Source organism: Hyperolius riggenbachi, chromosome 6, assembly GCF_040937935.1.
Source record: "Hyperolius riggenbachi isolate aHypRig1 chromosome 6, aHypRig1.pri, whole genome shotgun sequence".
Classification (NCBI taxonomy): Eukaryota; Metazoa; Chordata; class Amphibia; order Anura; family Hyperoliidae; genus Hyperolius; species Hyperolius riggenbachi.
In genome coordinates, this window is record NC_090651.1 from 9244990 (window position 1) to 9261438 (window position 16449).

Genomic DNA, 16449 nt, shown 5'->3' on the forward strand with positions numbered 1-16449 from the left:
CTGGTGTATAGCACGCCTATAGCTTTAAAGAGGAACTCCAGTGAACATTTTACTGCTGGCAGGTGATGTAGCTGCTGCATGCTTTTTTGGCAGTTGGAAACAGCGGTACACAGCTATTTCCCACAATGCAACAAGGTTCACAGACAGGAAACTGCCAAAAGTTCGAACTTTTCTTGTGGGAGGGGTTTCACCACAATATCAGCCATACAGCGCCCCCTGATGGTCTGTTTGTGAAAAGCAATATATTTCTCATGTAAAAGGGGGTATAAGCTACTGATTGGGATAAAGTTCAATTTTTGGTTGGAGTTTCTCTTTAAATTTTATAGAGCCACACCAATCCCACATGCAGGCAGCCTGTTTCAGAATTTTGGTCCTCCTCAGTGCATGGCAGGGATTGCTATGGCTCTACTGATATTAATCTCCTTAGCAGAGAGTGAATGCTTCTATTCCTTCCAATGACCGCTATGCACAAAATAAACGTGGACAAACATCTGTGAACCACACATGAACACAGGCACACACCGGCGCGCATGGCAACGTGTCACGTTTTTCCAACAGCAATTGCCCTAAAGAAGATTTGACGGTTGCATTTCCTCACTTGTGGACCGTCTTTAAAATGAGGGGTAAGAAGAAAAGATGTCACAGATTTTATAAATAAGCCCCAGAATAACAAGACTCCAGCCGGGACTCTCTGGTGAAGGAGCTTCTAGTCTGGTCTATATTCAGCCCTGTAAGAGCGTTGTGCTGTGACTAGTATGCTAAGCATGCATGCTATATTAAACATCTGACCTCCACACGCCCATCCCAGGCTCTGCGCAGCATTGGCCTGAATCACAGAAAACACACCAAACATCCTGCCGATCCCCTCACCGTCTCCAGAGAGAGAGGGGGAGGCCAGACACATCTCCCTGCTATGAAGCCTGGATTATACTCACCTTCTGCTGCCTCCTGGTTCCCACATGTTCCCAACATTACAGAGATAAGCTTAAAGGGATACTGTAGGGGGGTCGGGGGAAAATGAGTTTAACTTACCCGGGGTTTCTAATGGTCCTCCACAGACATCCTGTCCACCACAGCCACTCACCGATGCTCCGGCCCCGCCTTTGGTTCATTTCCGATTTTAAAGTCGTAAAATCACTGCACCTGCGTTGCCGTGTCCTCGCTCCTACTGATGTCACCAGGAGCGTACTGCGCAGGCGCACACTGTACTGGGCCTGCACAATACACTCCTGGTCACATTATGAGGGTGTGGCCGTGCAGGCACAGTGGCTTTCCAACTTAAAAAAATGGGAAATTCCAGAAGTGAACCGGAGGCGGGGCGGAGCATCGGCGAGTGGCTGCGCGGGCACAGGATGCCTGCGGGGGACCATTAGAAGCCCCGGGTAAGTCCAACTCATTTTCCCCACACCCTCCTACAGTAGTCCTTTAAATAGGAACTCCAGTGAAAATAATGTAATAAAAAAAAAGTGCTTCATTTTTACAATAATTATGTATAAATGATTTAGTCAGTGTTGGCCCATTGTAAAATCTTTTAAATCCCTAATTTACATTCTGACATTTATTACATGGTGACATTTTACTGCTGGCAGGTGATGTTGTAGCTGCTGCATGGTTTTTTGGCAGTTGGAAACAGCTGTAAACAGCTATTTCCCACAATGCAACAAGGTTCAGACGGGAAACTGCCAGGAGTACCATGGTCCTCAGGGCTTCTTGTGGGAGGGGTTTCACCACAATATCAGTCATACAGCGCCCCCTGATGGTCTGTTTGTGAAAAGGAATAGATTTCTCATGTAAAAGGGGGTATCAGCTACTGACTGGGATGAAGTTCAAGTCTTGGTCGGAGTTTCTCTTTAAACTCTACTGGGACCCACACGAGCTGGAATCACCTGTGCAAATGACAGTTAATCGAGTTGATGCCACAGGAGCGATTGCAGTTTTCACAAATCTCAATTGTGGAACCTGCAGAATTTCTGGTGCCTTTGCGCTCTAATACAAAGAATACGATTGCTGCAAAATTGCATTTCAACTTTGAAACAAAGTTGAAACAATTTTACTCCGGATCAGTCTTCCTCAACCTTTTTTACCCAGGAGGAACCCTTCAAATAATGCCAAAGGTTTCCCGCGTCCTCCTCACTGTTTAAGCACTAGGGCTCTCTGAACATACAGTAGGATCTCATTGCAGTAAACTCTGATATAGTAAACCTCTGGATGTGGGATACATTCTCGCTGCTGCGCGCCCATCTGTAAACAAATGGCTTTGTGCTACTGCCCAGTGAGGCCGCGTTCATACATGGTCCGGGTGTGCAGTGGTGGGGAGGAAGAGGATCCCTGGTACTGAGGTAAGTATATGTGTAGGTAGGCTCTCATACTGCATGGAAGTGGAAAAATCTGCCAATCAAAATTGTATATGTGTACACACCCTTAGACAACAGCATCGTCTTATGTAGTATGAGAGCTTACCTGACCGATCTACTCAAAGCAATCACAATCCGGTGGCTCTCATACTACATGGGATTGTACAATCAATATCGTCAGGTAGTGGCTGCCCACTCAATCTCAAACAGATGCCAGCAGACAGAAAATGATTGGATGGCTCGAGCTGTAGAACTCGATGCAGAACAAAAGACAGACGACCTTTGCTCCTCCCCCACTCGCTTGCTAATGACCGGTCACCCAACTGACTGACAGAAAACCGATTGGTCATGTAACGGAGATCGTTTCCAATCTGCCGACATCAAACGTGGATTCAGCTAAAACCTTTAATGACTAACAAAGTTTTCTTGCAAGCTTTTTAAATGCAATGCTGGATACACACGGTGTGTTTTTCGATTCAATTATTTATCCGATCGATTTTCAATTTGGATTTCCGGTCGATTTCCTGCTCAATTCTCTTATCTTTTCTTATCTATTTCTGATCACTTCTATAAGAAATCGATCATAAAAACGATCTATCTGCCGAAAAAACTTATGGTGTATTCCCAGTATTAAAGGACAACTGTAGCGAGAGGGACATGGAGGCTGCCAATACTTATTTCCTTTTGAACAATACCAGTTGCCTGGCAGTCCTGCTGATCTATTTGGCTACAGTAGTGTCTGAATCACACACCAGAAACAAGCATGCAGCTAGTCTTATCAGATCTGACAATAATGTCAGAAACGCCTGATCTGCTGCATGCTTGTTCAGGGGCTATGGCTAAAAGTATTAGAGGCAGAGGATCAGCAGGGCTGCCAGGCAACTGGTATAGCTTAAAAGGAAATAAATATGGCAGCCTCCATATATCTCTTACTACAGTTGTCCTATAAATGTAATCATCAGGCATGATACAGGACTGGATCAGACTTCACATTTGTTCTACAATCACAAAGATGCTATTTTTATTTTAAACCGCCTTTTCTCCCCGGACATTTTTTTTTACAGCCGGGTGGGGGGAGATGAGAGAATACAGGGCCGGTGCTTCTGTGCGCAACTCTGCTTTCAGAATAGGAAGTGGTGAGCCGATGACAGCCGGGTGCTCACCAAAACTAACCGGGTGGAGCACCCGGCTAAATGAGCCTGGGGAGAGCACTGCGCCTATATGGCATTTATCAGCGTTTCTGTGTGACCATGTTGCAGTTGTCCACTTTTTAAAGATATATACCACGTTATTTTCAGAAAGACTATATTCTGGCATTTCCGAATGACGCTTGTCGGTTCAGCGTCGAAAAGTGCAGGACACTTTTTCCAAATCGCACACATGACAACACTTCGACTGACCTGTGACATCACAGTCTATTAAGATTCCAGACCAGGGCACTTTTTGGGTTTAAACAAAATCAGCGTTTTCCCACCAGTAAAATGTCGGCGTGAACTCGCACGCAAACTCGTCCAAAGGGAACTGAAAATCCCTTATGAGGAACGTAAACATCTCTCGTACAAGTTTCTACTTGCGAAATACGGACACTTCTCCTTTAAGAGAGGCGATGATCTGAGCTGGGGGGGTCACCACAGGTCATAGGGAAAGAATGCCACAGAAGGCATGCCTGGCCATGGCAGCAGCTTATATATAATGCACAGCCTTGGAAATATTGAGTCTATGGAGTATAAGCGGCGCGCAGGGCAATAAAGCGAGAGGAGCTTTTCCTAATTTCACAGAAAGTTTCCTGGAAAGTTGAGCTTGGCCGCAGGCGAAGGAATTCGAGCCGCAGGGCGGACCCCACATTGGGCCAGGAGGGGGGAGGGGACGGGGGGGGGCAGCCATAGCTGGGCAAGGAAATATATATTGTAACTTGAGTATTTTGTTGTCCTCGGTTTGGAAAGACAAAAAAAGACAAATGGATGCTAAATACCAGATCTGGAGAGGGGCTGTTTGTGTCCTTATCTATCCGTTTACACAAGGCGAGGAGAACGTCGAGAGCGCGAGGCGAAGAGCCTCAGAGAACGACAAAAGGGCGACCGCGTTTCCCGAAGCCATTGTCACGAAATCTCAGCTAACAGGTTCCTATAGCGCAGAAGATATTGCTGAGGTTTACCGAAAAATACTTTATATCCCATTCCACGTCTTACTTCCTACGCGACCTGATGGGTTCCCCTAAAGAGGAGGACACAGATAGTCAAAGAGGACAGAAATGACCAAATATATTTGGTGTACACCATTGTTTGTGATGATACCATTTATTGGCTAACTAAAAAGAATAAGCGAGCTTTCGGCCTTGCAGCTTTCGTCGGGCTTAAATCCTGTTTGCTTTTTAGTTAGCCAATAAATGGTATCATCCTGATTTAAAACTTTTTTGCTTTTACTGATGGCTAACATTGTACAATATCCTACTGCTACTACCATTGTTTGTATTATTATGCACCCCATGTTTGTTTCTTACTCTGTACATCGCCACAGAATATGCTAGTGCTTAATAGATCAATAATAATAATACATTTATTTTCCAACTCCACAATTGCCATACGTGACACATTGGCCCATATGCAAAACAATGTCTTTAGAAAAACAAAAAAACAAACATTTTGGCTTCTGTCATGGCATAGCAGGGCTGTGGAGTCGGTACAAAAATCCACCGACTCCGACTCCTCAGTTTAGGACTCCTCGACTCCGACTCCTCTAATTTGCATATTACAATCTTGTTGATTGAAAGTATGTAACATGAAATTCGTCTCTTAACAACCAACGCTTAGGAATTTTAAAAGACAACTGAAGTGAGAAGGCTATGGAGACTGCCATATTTATTCCCTTAATGGCCCATACTCACGGGCTACAATTGTCGCCGCAACAATTGTCGCGCATGTTGCGGCGACAAGTCGCCCGTGAGTATGCGGTGTTGCACGGGCGCGCACCCCGAACTGTCGCCCGTCGCTGATGTCGCCAGGTGATTGAACCGCTCAATCGCCTGGCGACAGTTGCCACTGGAACTCCGCCGCAACTGTCGCTAGTCCGCGTGAGTACGCGGACTAGCGACAGCAACATACATAAAGGAATACGGAGCTTCCGGCGGAGGAACGTCGGCGACAGCTTCCGTTGCACCGCTTGTCCCTCTTCCGCGTGCGTACGCGGAGGGACCTGGGGAGGAGCTGCCGCCGGCCTGTCGCGCACACGCTCACGTGTGCTGGCGACAGGCCAAAAAGTTGCCCGTGAGTATGGGCCATTAGTCATAGACTAAAACTAGTCCTTGGTAAGAGTACTTGTAAAAGGTGCAGACCAGAACAAAGAACATCTATCAGGCCCTAGGCAATGCAAGTGTGGGTACATGTAAGAGTGATGTGCAGGTACTCTGCAGGAGAATGAGGAGAGTCTTTCTCTATTACACATTCTTCATGCACAATCTGAACATGGATCAGGCCCTAGGCAATGTAGCTGTGGGTACATGTAAGAGTGATGTGCAGGTACTCTGCTGGAGAATTAGGGGATTCTTCCTCTATTACACATTCTTCATGCACAATCTAAACCAGGTTTATGGGTGATAGACAACACCTCTGTGTTCAATGTGCACAGCATTCTCAGTGGATTCCCTGCAGCTCTGTGGGGAGTGCATATGTAGAGTATAGTACTACTGTGTAACAAAGTAAACCTGAGACAGATGAAATTAAAGTTTCATTCAGTTTAAAATTTGGTTTGGTGACTACGAATTAAAGGGTACCTGAGACAAATGAAAAGAAAAGTTTTATACATACATGGGTCTTCCTCCAGCCCCCTTCAGGCTAATCAGTCCCTCACTGTCCTCCTCCTCCACCTGGATCTTCTGCTATGGGTCCCGGTACTTGAGCCAGTCGGGCGTAGGGCGCATGCACACACTCCACCGCCGGGAGCATACTACATAACTGCAGAACGCTCCTGGCTGTGGAAGCGGCATGCGGCCGGACTGCGCTGACTGGCTGAATTACCAGGACTCATAGCAGAAGATCCAGGTGGCGGAGGAGGACAGCGAGGGACTGATTAGCCTGAAGGGGGCTGGAGGAAGCCCCAGGTATGTATAAAACTTTTCTTTTCATCCGTCTCAGGTACAATTTAATTCATAGTCACCAAACCAAATTTTAACATATCAAATTATTTGATTTCATCAGCAAAGAGAGTGCATACATTTGCATAAATCAGCATCAATGCAGAATTATTTCCATCTCGTTGACCATCTCTATTAGTGACACGGCTACACATCAGGCTTTATTCTTACAGCATAGATGTTATTTAGTATATATAAGAGATTCCTGTGTACACATCATATATACAGTCACAATCAGATATGTATATCTGACTTTAAAAATATGGAGACCTCTTTATTGAAGCAGCACAAGTAACTAATTTTGATTGGTTTATTTCATTTTTGTGGACTAAGCACAGCTATTACTGTATATATACTGTATATATACACATTATTTCTAATGACCATTATCTGAGAAATAGAACATTTTATCATATTTTCTATTTTAAATACAGTTTAAATTCATTAGGAGTTGGAGCATTTTTTCCCGACCGACTCTAGGCACCCAAAATTGCTCAGACTCCACAGCCCTGTGGCATAGTTCTCAGAAAGAGGTCATTCCCAGCAATGTAGATGTGATAATGTTGTAGGTGAGATAACGCAATGTAAAGACACAAGTGTAAATCAAGAATGGCCGAAGGCTGCTCAATCTCAGTATATTTCAAGAGTTACAGAGTACCCAGCAAGCTCATGGGGAACCACAACTCCTAGGAGAGTGTAAGGGGTTACAATGGACCAAAAAGCCCTCTTACTAAAATGCTATGCAAAACAAAAGTTTGCCTTCTTAAAACCGAAGGTATTTGTGATTATTCGGGCAATCATTCAATACCCTCTGGTTTAAGAAGGCAATTTTTTTGCATAGCATTTTATTAAGAGGGCTTTTTGGTCCATTGAAGCACCCTTACACACTCCTGGGAGTTCTGGTTTACCATGAGCTTGCTGGATAATCTGAGAAGGCTCATACACAGGCCCAACTTGAACTTAAAGGAATACTGTAGGGGGGGTCGGGGGAAAATGAGTTGAACTTACCCGGGGCTTCTATTGGTCCCCCGCAGACATCCTGTGCCCGCGCAGCCACTCACCGATGCTCCGCCCCCCCCGCAGACATCCTGTGCCCGCGCAGCCACTCACCGATGCTCCGGCCCCGCCTCCGGTTCACGTCTGGAATTTCAGACTTTAAAGTCGGAAAACCACTGTACCTGCGTTGCCGTGTCCTCACTCCCACTGATGGCACCAGGAGCGTACTGCGCAGGCCCAGTATGGTCTGTGCCTGCGCAGTACGCTCCTGGCGACATCAGCAGGAGGGAGGGCACGGCCGCGAAGGCGTAGTGGTTTTCAGACTTTAAAGTCTGAAATTCCAGAAGTGAACTGGAGGCGGGGCCGGAGCATCGGTGAGTGGCTGCGTGGGCACAGGATGTCTGCGGGGGACCATTAGATGCCCCGGGTAAGTTCAACTTATTTTCCCCCGACCCCCCTACAGTATTCCTTTAATACACAACATGATAAACCGTGACAAGTGCCGGTGCGTACACACGCGCCAACCAACTAAACAACTGACTCACTTAAAGTGTACCAGAGCTGTTAGAATACAAAGAATCGATACTTACCCAGGGCTTCCTCCAGCCCCATAAGCATGTCTGAGTCCCTCGCCGTCCTCCCGCGGTCTCCCGTTCAGCCGCAATCAGCCCCGGTAACTGGTTTAGTCCCGTCAGTCGGGGTCTTCTGCGCATACGCGGACCTCCAGTTACCGGGGCTGACTGCGGGTGATGGCAGACGGTGGGAGAACAGAGAGGAACTCAGACGTGCTTATGGGGCAGGAGGAAGCCCCAGGTAAGTATCGATTCTTTGTATTCTAACAGCTCTGGTTTTCTTTAAATACTACGGGACAAACAGCACAGCATTCAAAAGACTTGTACGCATGTTCCATCCTGCACAATAGTTGGGCAGACAGATCCACCGGTTGGATCTGGCAAACGACCTGTTATCAGTTGGTCGTCTGGTTGTTTGCCAGCCGTACACACGCCCAACTATCTTCCAACAGACCAAGTTAGAAAGATAGTGGGACAGATTGTTGGGATGTGTGTATGAGCCTTAATTCTTAATATACACTGAGATTGAGCAGCCTTCGGACATTCTTGGGCAGAATGGTCGGGGGGTAATGGTTAGCACTCTGGCCTTGCAGCGCTGGGCCCTCGGTTCCAATCCCAGCCAGGACACTATCTGCAAGAAGTTTGTACGTTCTCCTCATGTCTGCGTGGGTCTCCTCCGGGTACTCAGGTTTCCTCTCACATCCCAAAAACATACAGATCTACCAAAGAGCTGGGGTGCATTGTCTATGTGTACAGGGCTGGGAGTGCATTGTCCATGTGTACAGGGCTGGAGGTGCATTGTCCATGTGTACAGAGCCGGGGATGTAGTGTCTGTGTGTACAGAGTCGGGATGTAATGTCCGTGTGTACAGAGTTGGGATGCAGTGCCCGTGTGTACAGAGTTGGGATGCAGTGCCCGTGTGTACAGAGTTGGGATGCAGTGCCCGTGTGTACAGAGTTGGGATGTAGTGTCCGTGTGTACAGAGTTGGGATGCATTGCCCCTGTGTACAGAGTCGGGATGCCGTGCCGTGTGTACAGAGTCGGGATGCAGTGTCCATGTGTACAGAGTTGGGATGCAGTGTCCGTGTGTACAGAGCTGGGGTGTAGTGTCCGTGTGTTCAGTCAGAGATGCAGTGTCCGTGTGTGTACAGAGTTGGGATGCAGTGTCCGTGTGTACAGAGTCGCGATGTAGTGTCCGTGAGTACACACGGACACTACATCCCAACTCTGTACACACGGACACTACATCCCAACTCTGTACACACGGGCATTACACCCCGACTCTGTACACACGGACACTGCATCCCAACTCTGTACACACGGACACTGCATCCCGACTCTGTACATACGGACACTGCATCCCGACTCTGTACATACGGACACTGCATCCCGACTCTGTACATACGGACACTGCATCCCGACTCTGTACACACGGACACTGCATCTCTGACTGTACACACGGACACTGCATCCTGACTCTGTACACACGGACACTACATCCCAACTCTGTACAGAGCTGGGATGCAGTGTCCGTGTGTACAGTCAGAGATGCAGTTTCTGTGTGTACAGACAGAGATGCAGTTTCTGTGTGTACAGTCAGAGGTGTAGTGTCCTTGTGTACAGAGTTGGGAGGCATTGTTCGTGTGTACAGAGTCGAGATGTAGTGTCCGTGCGTACAGAGTTGGGATGCAGTGTCCGTGTGTACAGAGTTTGGATGCATTGTCCCTGTGTACAGAGTCGAGATGTAGTGTCCATGTGTACAGAGTCAGCCATGTAGTGTCTGTGTGTACAGAGTCGGGGTGCAGTGTCCGCGTGTACAGAGCCGGGATGTAATGTCCGTGTGTACAGAGTCGGGATGTAATGTCCGTGGATAGAGTCGGGATGTAATGTCCGTGGGTAGAGTCGGGATGCAGTGTCCGTGTGTACAGAGTTGGGAGGCATTGTCCCTGTGTACAGAGTCGAGATGTAGTGTCCGTGCGTACAGAGTTGGGATGCAGTGTCCGTGTGTACAGAGTTTGGATGCATTGTCCCTGTGTACAGAGTCGAGATGTAGTGTCCGTGTGTACATAGTTTGGATGCATTGTCCCTGTGTACAGAGTCGAGATGTAGTGTCCATGTGCACAGAGTCGAGATGTAGTGTCCGTGTGTACAGAGTCAGCCATGTAGTGTCTGTGTGTACAGAGTCGGGATGCAGTGTCCGCGTGTACAGAGCCGGGATGTAATGTCCGTGTGTACAGAGTCGGGATATAATGTCCGTGGGTAGAGTCGGGATGCAGTGTCCGTGTGTACAGAGTCGGCATGCAGTGCCCGTGTGTACAGAGTCGGGATGCAGTGCCCGTGTGTACAGAGTCGGGATGCAGTGCCCGTGTGTACAGAGTCAGGGTGCAGTGTCCGTGTGTACAGAGTTGAGAAGTAGTGGCCGTGTGTACAGAGTCGGGATGTAATGTCCGTGGGTACAGAGTGGGGATGCAATGTCTGTTTGTACAGAGTCGGGATGTAATGTCTGTGTGTACAGAGGCGGGATGTAATGTCCGTGTGTACAGAGTTGGGATGCAGTGTCTGTGTGTACAGAGTCAGGATGTAATGTCCGTGGGTAGAGTTGGGATGCAGTGTCCGTGTGTACAGAGTCGGGATGCAGTGTCCGTGTGTACAGAGTCGAGGCGTAATGTCCGTGGGTACAGAGTCGGGATGCAATGTCCATGTGTACAGAGTCGGGATGTAATGTCTGTGTGTACAGAGGTGGGATGTAATGTCCGGGTGTACAGAGTTAGGATGCAGTGTCCGTGTGTACAGTCAGAGATGCAGTTTCTGTGTGTACAGTCAGAGGTGTAGTGTCCGTGTGTACAGAGTTGGGATGCATTGCCCCTGTGTACAGAGTCGAGATGTAGTGTCCGTGCGTACAGAGTTGGGATGCATTGCTCTTGTGTACAGAGTCGAGATGTAGTGTACGTGCGCACAAAGTCGGGATGCAGTGTCCGTGTGTACAGAATCAGGATGCAGTGCCCGTGTGTACAGAATCAGGATGTAGTGTCCGTGTGTACAGAATCAGGATGTAGTGTCCGTGTGTACGGAATCAGGATGCAGTGTCTGTGTGTACAGAATCAGGATGCAGTGTCCGTGTGTACAGAATCAGGATGTAGTGTCCGTGTGTACAAAATCAGGATGCAGTGTCTATGTGTACAGAAACAGGATGTAGTGTCCGTGTGTACAGAATCAGGATGTAGTGTTCGTGTGTACAGAATCAGGATGTAGTGTCCGTGTGTACAAAATCAAGATGCAGTGTCTGTGTGTACAGAATCAGGATGTAGTGTCCGTGTGTGCAGAATCAGGGTGTAGTGCCCGTGTGTACAGAATCAGGGTGTAGTGCCCGTGTGTACAGAATCAGGATGTAGTGCCCGTGTGTACAGAAACAGGGTGCAGTGTCCGTGTGTACAGAGTCAGGATGCAGTGTCCGAGTGTACAGAATCAGGGTGCAGTGTCCGTGTGTACAGAGTCAGGATGCAGTGTCCGTGTGTACAGAATCAGGCTGTAGTGTCCGTGTGTACAGAATCAGGATGTAGTGTCCGTGTGTACAGAATCAGGATGCAGTGTCAGTGTGTGCAGAATCAGGGTGCAGTGTCCGTGTGTACAGAAACAGGGTGCAGTGTCCGTGTGTACAGAAACAGGGTGCAGTGTCCGTGTGTGCAGAATCAGGGTGCAGTGCCCGTGTGTACAGAATCAGGGTGCAGTGTCCGTGTGTACAGAGTCAGACATGTAGTGCCCATGTGTACAGAACAGAGGTGTAGACATCACTCACAGCTGGAAGTTCGTCCCATTCGGGATTCTCCTGCAGGTGAGCCTGGGGAGGAGGGTTCTGCAAGGAGTCCAGATACCAGAGCACAGCTGGGTTCTGTAGGGGTTCCTGGTGCCAGTCAGCTGGGCACTCCTCTGTGTCAGTCCATTCCTGGTCCATGGAGTCCTCATCATAGGGCATGGTGGGCTCTTCTCCTCCTGCCTCCTCCTTCATCTCCCCACCAGGAGTAACGCCAGTCCCCCCACTGTAATGCCAAGTACCCCCAGACTACAGCCCAGACCCCCCACGGTACATCAATAACCCCCAGAAGAAAAGACCCAGTCCCCCGTTCTGTAAAACCAAGACCCTCTTGTGATAAGCCAAGACCCCCAACTTACTGCCCAGTCCCCTCACAGTTTAGCAAAGTCCCCCAGTAAAAGAACAAGAAAAGCCAAGTCCCCCAGAGTTAAACCCAGTCCTCCAGTCCAGTCCCCCAGGGGTGCAGCCCCCAGGCTCTCAGGGGCTGCCACTCCTCAGCTCAGTCCCCTGGACTTGGGTCACTCCTCAGCTCAGTCCCCTGGACTTGGGTCACTCCTCAGCTCAGTCCCCTGGACTTGGGTCACTCCTCAGCTCAGTCCCCTGGACTTGGGTCACTCCTCAGCTCAGTCCCCTGGACTTGGGTCACTCCTCAGCTCAGTCCCCTGGACTTGGGTCACTCCTCTGCTCAGTCCCCTGGACTTGGGTCACTCCTCTGCTCAGTCCCCTGGACTTGGGTCACTCCTCTGCTCAGTCCCCTGGACTTGGGTCACTCCTCTGCTCAGTCCCCTGGACTTGGGTCACTCCTCAGCTCAGTCCCCTGGACTTGGGTCACTCCTCAGGTCAGTCTCCTGGACTTGGGCCACTCCTCAGCTCAGTCCCCTGGACTTGGGTCACTCTGCAGCTCAGTCCACTGGACTTAGGTCACTCCTCAGCCTCCATCAGACTCTAAGCTCCAAGTTCTGGTGTCTGGTGAGGCAGCACTGTACTCCAGACTCCGCACAGCTCTGTCACTGCTCCACTCTCTGTGTCCCTTTCACACAGCCAGGCACTCCCCTCCTCCGACACCACGTGGGGCTCTGACCTACAGTAACCCCAGCAGGCAGCACAGCCCCAGCAGATGTTATCCCAGAGAAAACAGCAGCACAGGCAGGAAGCCTGCAGATAAACAGGGGCAACCCCAGCCTGACTGCGAGCCTGGGAGCCATGCTGCTGGGTTACTACAGTGCATCCACCCAGCCTGCACTACAACACCCAGCCTGCCTGCACTACAACACCCAGCCTGCCTGCACTACAACACCCAGCCTGCACTACAACACCCAGCCTGCACTACAACACCCAGCCTGCACTACAACATCCAGCATGCTACACCCAGCCTGCACTACAACACCCAGCTACACCCAGCCTGACTGCAAGCCTGAGAGCTATGCTGCTGGGTTACTACAGTGCATCCATACAGCTACACACCCAGCCTGCACTACAACACCCAGCCTGCACTACAACACCCAGCCTGCACTACAAGTTACAACACCCAGCCTGCACTACAACACCCAGCCTGCACTACAAGTTACAACACCCAGCCTGCACTACAACACCCAGCCAGCTACACCCAGCCTGACTGCGAGCCTGGGAGCCATGCTGCTGGGTTACTACAGTACATCCACCCAGCCTGCACTACAACACCCAGCATGCTACACCCAGCCTGCACTACAACACCCAGCATGCACTACAACACCCAGCATGCTACACCCAGCCTGCACTACAACACCCAGCCTGCACTACAACACCCAGCCTGCACTACAACACCCAGCCAGCTACCCCCAGCCTGACTGCACTGTGCGAGCCTGAGAGCTATGCTGCTGGGTTACTACAGTGCATCCATACAGCTACACACCCAGCCTGCACTACAACACCCAGCCTGCACTACAACACCCAGCATGCTACACCCAGCCTGACTGAGAGCCATGCTGCTGGGTTACTACAGTGCATCCATACAGCTACACACCCAGCCTGCACTACAACACCCTGCCTGCACTACAACACCCTGCCTGCACTACAACACCCAGCCTGCACTACAACACCCAGCCAGCTACACCCAGCAGCCTGCACTACAACACCCAGCCAGCTACACCCAGCAGCCTGCACTACAACACCCAGCCTGCACTACAACACCCTGCCTGCACTACAACACCCAGCCTGCACTACAACACCCAGCCTGCACTACAACACCCAGCCAGTTACACCCAGCAGCCTGCACTACAACACCCAGCCTGCACTACAACACCCAGCATGCTACACCCAGCAGCCTGCACTACAACACCCAGCCAGCTACACCCAGCCTGACTGAGAGCCATGCTGCTGGGTTACTACAGTGCATCCATACAGCTACACACCCAGCCTGCACTACAACACCCAGCCTGCACTACAACATCCAGCATGCTACACCCAGCCTGCACTACAACACCCAGCCTGCACTACAACACCCAGCTACACCCAGCCTGACTGCAAGCCTGAGAGCTATGCTGCTGGGTTACTACAGTGCATCCATACAGCTACACACCCAGCCTACACTACAACACCCAGCCTGCACTACAACACCCAGCCTGCACTACAAGTTACAACACCCAGCCTGCACTACAACACCCAGCCTGCACTACAAGTTACAACACCCAGCCTGCACTACAACACCCAGCCAGCTACACCCAGCCTGACTGCGAGCCTGGGAGCCATGCTGCTGGGTTACTACAGTACATCCACCCAGCCTGCACTACAACACCCAGCATGCTACACCCAGCCTGCACTACAACACCCAGCATGCACTACAACACCCAGCATGCTACACCCAGCCTGCACTACAACACCCAGCCTGCCTGCACTACAACACCCAGCCTGCACTACAACACCCAGCCTGCACTACAACACCCAGCCAGCTACACCCAGCAGCCTGCACTACAAACACCCAGCCTGACTGCGCTGTGCGAGCCTGGGAGCCATGCTGCTGGGTTACTGCAGTGCATCCACCCAGCCTGATAAATTCTGAATACACATAACAGACAGCATGGGGTCTCCCCTCCTGAACTTAACCCCTTGTCACTCATGCAGACTGGTATAGCAGAATGCAAAGCCCGGACAGCGTGGGGCTCTGCAGACTGAGTTATACCAGCCATGGTACAAGGGGCGGGGTTTCTGGAAGAGAGGGGCGGACAAGCCTCCCCCAGAGCCCTTGCCCAGTCCAGGAGGATAGTACCCCTCAGCCACTCCCACATAAAACTAAAACAGAAATAAAAACCTAACCATGAAAAATGTCATTTCTTAATCTCAATTAACCGTAAATACTTACCTTTCATGAATGATCCTGCGCCCGTATCCTTGAAAATCATCCCACAAATATATCCCCTGAGATCCTCCACCACCGCTGATCCCGACAAACTACCGGCGCTGAATAGCATGATATTATTTTTATTTATTGGATTTATATAGTGCGAACATATTACGCAGCGCTGTACAATACATAAGATTACAGACAATGATAACAGGGGTGACAGCACAATACAGGTAACAGACCATAGATACAACAATACAGGTAATAGCAATAAGATACACAACAGTACAGGTAGCATAATGCCAGATCATATACACGAGTGGTAGTGCTGATAATACAAGCTCACATACTCTGGGGAGGATGTACAATCATGTATGATACACAAGGGGAGAGGGCCCTGCCAAAGGCTTAAGCTACATACACACATGCGACAACGATCGTTCATTGTGAACGACAAACTAACTTTTAATTGACGAAAGAACGACCTAAGTAAAGTTAGCTTTTAAGGTGTGTAACGATCTGATCGTTAGAACGAACGTTACATCACGTAAAGCAAGTATTGTGCTTGCGCATACAAATGAAAAGTTCCATGGAGAAATAGCGAAATGCGCTTGTCAAGCCTAGTACGAACGACCGTTTTCCAACGATGTACTACTTTTGTAAACGATAGTCGTTGAAAAAAATCCGCCAAGCTAGATCGTTCGTTTTTAACGATCTAGCTTGTCCGTCGTTAGACTTAATGGTCGTTGGCTGTTTTTTTTTTAAAAATGATCGACGTTTGAAATGATCAGGGAACGATCGTTTCAAACAACTATAGTCGCATGTGTGTACGCACCTTTACAATCTAGAGGGAGGGGTGGCGACACGAAAGGAGGGAGGTGCATAAAGAGGTTCTTGGCAGAGAGAGTTAGGGCAGCGTCCAGGTGAGGTAGGCCTCCTTGAAGAAGTGAGTTTTGAGTGCTTTATTTTTTTGAAGGTGTTGAAGGTGAGGGCAACCCTGATGGGCAGTGGGAGAGAATTCCACAGGATGGGGGCAGCTCTAGTGAAGTCAATAGCCTCTAGTTCTCTATTGCAGTGCCTGGGAACACTAAAATCAGTCACAGGAACCTGAATTTTCAGTCATCAACATGGCTGCTGAGGATTCCCCCGGGCCATGGTGGCCACGCTAGGGGTGAGGTTTGAAAAACAAGAGGATTCAAGAGAACTTGGCAGGGGATGCCCTGGACCCCCCATTCATGTGAAAAACGTTCATTCTCTAACCATAGCAT

At 49.5% G+C, this 16449-nt stretch overlaps 1 protein-coding gene across 16 annotated transcripts in view; it reads right to left on the reverse strand.

The window, feature by feature from the left end:
* Positions 1-16449, reverse strand: part of GRAMD1B (GRAM domain containing 1B) — a 464835-nt gene that overhangs the window by 37100 nt on the left and 411286 nt on the right. For 2 of the 16 annotated variants that reach the window (XM_068238828.1, XM_068238827.1), the window contains exon 1: positions 11848-12079. The exons of the other annotated variants lie outside the window; for them this stretch is intronic. In XM_068238828.1, the coding sequence (XP_068094929.1) occupies positions 11848-12057 (210 nt within the window). In that variant the 5' untranslated portion in view covers positions 12058-12079. Of the gene's footprint in view, positions 1-11847; positions 12080-16449 lie in introns of those variants that run through there. 16 annotated transcript variants of the gene reach the window in all.